The following is a 6000-nucleotide window of genomic DNA, read 5'->3' on the forward strand; positions in this document are numbered from 1 at the left end:
TTTATGAATATAACACTCTGGACTCATCACCTCTAAGGCATCCACCTAGAGTGGTTCTCCCAATTTCACTTGAGTTAATGTGGTGCCCTTTGTCCTGGAGCCTATTTCTCTTAGTGACCATGAGTATTTAATTGTTAGCCTCCTGGCTGGGGTGAAAGACACAGGCTCTAATTATTGAATGATGTTCCCACTGGGTGAAGGTGAGTGTCCCTTTAGAGGAAACGTATCTCGGTCCTTGGTTTCATCAGGATCCTGTTTCTTAATGGAGGTGACCTACCTAAGTAGAGAGCCACAGCTACGATACGTGTTTTCCCATGATTTAAAGAAAAATGTTGAATAACATTTTCTGAGCCATCAAATAAGTATCTGAAGATATTAATTTCAATAAATGGTATTAGAGGAATTTAGTTGATATCTGAAGATAATTTTTGCAGGGCATTTCAGTTGAGGAAGCAAGAATTGCAAATATCAATTAGCCAGCTCCATAATTATTATACACTCCTTTGGAAAGAACACTGCTGAGAGCCTTAATGTTTATGTGTGATGAAGAAACAAACACATTATTTTATGGGCAGCACAAATCATAATTTCATGAAAATATTTTATAGGGCATAAGGGACATTCAGCTAGATAAAGGTGAAGTGTGTGACTTTAGGAGGAGAAAGATTTTACCAGTTAAAGAGAGAAATAAAATAGCAGATGCTATTCTGAACTTTAACTTATTTCCCAAGAGTAAAATAATCCTCAGTTTTGCAGTAGAAGTGGAGTTATTAGGTATTCCTAGATATATTAAGTTCTATTCAGCAATTAACTTTCAATTCTCTATTTTTAATAGGCAGCCTAATCACCTAGCATTATGTAATTAAATTCATAAACTATCAGCATTTTAGTATCTTTGCAACGTTGTGTCCTGAATGGAATAGACCAGATCTTTTGAGCAGACCATTTGTGCATCAAAATGTTTTATTAAGTCTGATAGCGTTTTATTGTACATATCCTACTGTTGTTCGTATATTTAAATGTTCTAGATGAATGAGGCTGACATGATTTAACCATTGAACTATCTGATATTTATAGAGTCAGCGTATGAGGCACAGCAACCACTCCACAGAGAACTCTCCAATTGAAAGACGAAGTCTAATGACCTCTGATGAAAATTATCACAATGAAAGGGCTCGGAAGAGTAGGAACCGCTTGTCTTCCAGTTCCCAGCATAGCCGAGATCATTACCCTCTTGTGGAAGAAGATTACCCTGACTCATACCAGGACACTTACAAACCCCATAGGAACCGAGGATCGCCTGGGGGATATAGCCATGACTCCCGACATAGGCTTTGAGTCTGCAGAAGCAAACAAAAAATTCATCTGTTGACAATTTGCCATAGCACTGCTAGGATAAACCAATCATCTTAACTTGGCAAGTACAGCACAGTGTTTCCTGTGCTTGTGGGCTGCTGTCATTTGATGCTAGGTAAGGGGCAAAAAAAAAAACCAACAAAAAAACATTATGCCCTTAAGTCGAGATGGTTATTAGATGCCCAGTCATATAGATATTTTTAAGCGCGGCATTTACATAACAGTACCTTTTGTTTTCTTCATTAGATTTAGACACATCGATTTGTAATTTAGGGTACTTATCAAGGCACATATAAAATAATTTCCCATGCTGGAAATTCCAAATGACCAGTTCCAGTTGGAACCAATTTATAAACCAATTCCTGTTGGAATTTGGGTGAATCGACTAGAAAGTCTACTTGAGCATGTTGTAGTCAATTTAAAAATCTGAAAAAAAAAAAACCAAAAAAACCAAAAACCTAATTAATGAGAAAATCAAAATACCAAAAGAAGCCAAAACCAGGTATGGTTTTATTTGCTGGAAGCTAAATTTACATTTAAAGTCGGAATGTATAAACATTTTAATATATGTTAACGTTGCCAGAATGGCTTTCAAACTCACCAAAAGTATTGATGATGCCAAAAAAAAAAAAGCCTCCAATTAATGCAGAAGTTATTCACTCTCCTCAGATTTTAATATTTTTGTTTCTTTCCTGGCACAGCTGTTGTATTCAAAGTGTTTTGCTTTGTGTTTAGTCACTACTGTTAGCTTGTCTGAAGTTGGCAAAAAACAAACAAACAAACAAACAAACAAACAAAAACCCTCAAAATTTCTTTAGCAGTGAGAGAGAATAATATAAAGAAGCCCAATCATAGCTGGTCACAGGAAATGGAAAAAGAGGAGTTGTTTCCCCTTTACTCAATCTGAGCATAACTACATACACAACAACATCCAGGAATCCGAAGTCAGACAGTAAGGATGGGCACAGAGCCTCCTGAGTGCGAAGCTAAACATCTCCAGATGGGAATTCATCTGTCCAACTTACCACAAACATGGGGCCCGTGTTTCCTGCCAGCACAGTTGCATATCTTTCCATTGCTTCATTCAGTCTCTGTCTTTGAATATGTGAATGTTCTAGCCCTTCCCCAAATTCTTTATAATCATGCTAAGGACTTGTTTTACACGGAAACATTCAATTTTGATATTGAGAGCTGTGTTTATACAAAATAATGAAATGAAAAATGTGAAAACAAAAATGATGAACTTAAAGGCTTGCAATATAAAGCAAATGCACAGATTCAGAGTATATCTGTTCACTAAAATTATAGCATTTTTGCTGACGAGAATTATAAAGAATTTGGAGATTGAGCTGCCTTATTTCTAATGAACACTCCTCTTCACCTGTGAAATCTTCACAGTTTTTCCAGTGGCTGTAATTACGAAATTGGTGACCTTCTGTCTTATATTATCAAGGAAGCCTTAGATTCACTATGATCCAAGGAATTACTGAAAATTGACCCTTTTATATATTATACAAATATCTTTCAGAAAAGCCTCTTGTTTCTAAAAATCCACAATGCATGCATTTTTCTAAAGCCCCCAAAGGACCAGGCATAAAAATCCCTTTGTACTGGTACATGTCATGAAGACTGTATTTTGAAAACAATGATAATTGATTTCTATTACCTTATTTTCTTCCCAAGCCTTTCAATATTTAGGCTTTCAAAGCATGCACCAGTTAAATAATCTTCCTCGCCATGAAAACAAGTTCCAATTTCTTGATCAGTTATACATCTCTTGACGCCCATGGTGACCTCCCACATTCCCTCTCCTCCTCCTGTTCACTGTGCATACTCCATTATGAACCTGTTTAGCTGATGATGGGGATGCCTATAATTATGTAAGTTATTTCACATATTTGATACAACTGAAAATATGGGCTCGGTAAATTCTAAAAGTTAACATGTGATATTGGCTTGTGAGTTCTTTTGTCATCTAATGAAGCTTACAGAACTTTCAGTTAAGACATTTCAAAGAGCTGTATTCATTAGGCACTTTAATAAACATATAACCTGCCATTACTGAATACTTTGTTAGAACAAAGAAGAGCATTTTCCAGCAAATGAAAATATATTTATTACATGTACAGCACATATTTGCATGAGAAAGAGAACATTAGCCAAAACATTTTTCTATATGCTTTACTGGTTTCTTGTTTGTGCGCATTCAAGTATTTAATTGCAAAGAGTGCATCAAGGTGATAAATTTAGACTAGACAGCTGTTCAGCTTTTTCTGTAGTAGCATTAGCAATCTGGTCATTTAACTACTTTAAGATATTTACATTTTATGGCAGGTAGCTGCAACAGCATTTACATATATTTCCTAGTCAGCAAGATTACCATATTCTTTCAACTTTTGAAAATCACTTGTTTTTAAAAACCTCTCAAAGCCTTGTTTCTAAGTCTCCCATGTCATATGCTAATAAAGAGAGGTCCGTTCAATATCTGTGCACAGAACCAATCTGTCGTTTACCATCAAGTGTCTGTACCTGTTTTGCTTTGCATTCTTATTCAAAAGCTAACAATCTTGGAAGGGGTATAAAGTATATTTTCTTGATGGATATATTTAAATTTTTACTTTGATTTGGCATATTCTTTTCATTCCTTTTGTAATTAACAAGTTTATCTTCTCCAAATGAAAAAGAAATATGCATTTCCTTTTTTTTAAGTATTAGAGTTTACTGTGTAAATGATACTTAAATACACATATATACTAAATGAAAGTTTTATTTTTGCCAAGCATATCAAGCACCTTTGAAAAATACATATTCCTCAAATACTTTGTTTTTAACTGACTTCATTTCAAAATAGCAAATGATAAGCAGGAGAAACAAGTCTTACAATGTTTTAAGTCTGTTTTAACTTGTAGTATAAATCACATATTCTGTAACTTCAGTATATATATCAGAATATGTAAATTACATATTCTGTAATTTCAGTCTGTGAACATGTAACATTGTAGACACGTGTGACAATGTGGAAATGTAGTTCTGGAAAAAAGGGAATGCAATTTGTCAATCCTGATGTTAATTCTCAAGGCAATGTGACTCCAATATTATAATCAACAATGTTATCTTGTTTACACCAATATTTAAAGCAACACTTGGAAATGTTTATAAATGACTGATTATTCTCTCTTATCTTTATACAGTTCTATTGGAAAGAAAATTGAAATTAACAATTTAGACTGATAGTCTTTCCTAATAAGAGAGTCTTAATTATGTGACAATATGTCATTGCACTTAGTCCTTAATGAAATGAACTTTTTAAATATAAAACAAATTCTAAGAAAATTATTTGTTCCCTTTGAGTAATTTGTTAATTACTTTAATTATTATTGTCGTTGTTTGCAAAACGTATTTTTGGAATGTTAACCTCTTTTCATACCTGCATACTTGAACTTGTCTTTTGTGTGGGGGCCTTAAAATTCATACTAGGAAGCTAGGTCAGTGAAAGGGAGGGAGAGAAAGAAATTATGCCAAAAGGTGGTTTGCAAATTTAAACTCTGAATGAACATATCACAAAATGTTGTTGAGACCCAGGATGTCAGTTAAGAATGTTTCTAGGCAACTTTAATTTGCATGCTAGTGTGTTTTTTCAGTTATACAATTTTATTTTGGTATTTGCTAAAAAATAAAAATGATGTAATGCCACTATAGAAATTGCCCTATATAGTAATATTTATACTACCTCTTCTCTAGAGAAGACAATCTGTCTTTAAGGAGAAAAACACTTTTCAATAAGTAGTGATCAAATTTATTACTCTTACTGCTAACCCAGCTGCAAAACTAAAAGCATAGATTCTTAAAATATACTTTCCCTTTAAATTTTAAACTGTATCCAAAATACTCTTGTCACCCTTCATTTCTTCCATGTTAGTGAAGTTTTCTTTGAATTGGTTCACATTTTACCAGCACACAAAGTTAATTTAAGAAATCAGTCATCAGAGGGAATAAAATAATCTGCAAGGGAATTGCCTTTGTGTGAAATTTGTTATAATATCTAGCTCTAAGCCTGCAAGGATAGATCCAGAGACTTGATATTTAAGTGCAGCTGGTTTGAAAATTCAAATTTTGATTCTTAATGTCTCCTGTGGACAGCCATTTACTAGGTGAGGGTATGCATTATCTTGGACTCCCATGTCATTGGAGCAAATTCCATATAAATGTTTTAAATAAATGGGAATGTACCCCTCATTTCTTTTATATTTCTGCCTTTGTGTTTCATGACAATGTTGCCTGTTGTTTTCTTTTTAATTATATGAAACTCATCTTTGGATGACTACATGAATGAAAACAGAGCAAATTATGTAATAAAATTTGTTTTATTAGTTCCTCATACCTTTAAATACTGTTAATACTTTGTTACTTAAATTGTGTCTATAGGACAAAGAGCAGGCCTCCTCTTTTAAATGATAATTATGAGCAAACCAGTCAATAAGATAGTTGTCTGCAGACAATAAGGATAACTTTTTTGTTGTTGACTTAAGCAGTCAAGTTAGTCAAAATAGTAAAACTGGCTCAAATGGGCAGAGAGCTACAGCATTCAAAAATCACTTTTTAAAGATTTCTTCTTTTATTAAAATGAACTTTCTCCAATGAAAT

General features: G+C 33.7%; 1 protein-coding gene across 2 annotated transcripts in view; it reads left to right on the forward strand.

The window, feature by feature from the left end:
* Positions 1-2493, forward strand: part of CACNB4 (calcium voltage-gated channel auxiliary subunit beta 4) — a 253853-nt gene extending 251360 nt beyond the window's left edge. For both annotated transcript variants that reach the window (XM_047084335.1, XM_047084336.1), the window contains exon 14: positions 1078-2493. In XM_047084335.1, coding sequence (XP_046940291.1) covers positions 1078-1338 — 261 coding nt within the window. In that variant the 3' untranslated portion in view covers positions 1339-2493. The remainder of the gene's footprint in view (positions 1-1077) is intronic.
* Positions 2494-6000: the final 3507 nt, after the last annotated feature.

The sequence above is a fragment of the Lynx rufus genome, unplaced genomic scaffold (genome assembly GCF_022079265.1).
Source record: "Lynx rufus isolate CCGP_SWC_20201006 ecotype Redwood Valley unplaced genomic scaffold, mLynRuf1.p SCAF_2, whole genome shotgun sequence".
Taxonomy (NCBI): domain Eukaryota; kingdom Metazoa; phylum Chordata; class Mammalia; order Carnivora; family Felidae; genus Lynx; species Lynx rufus.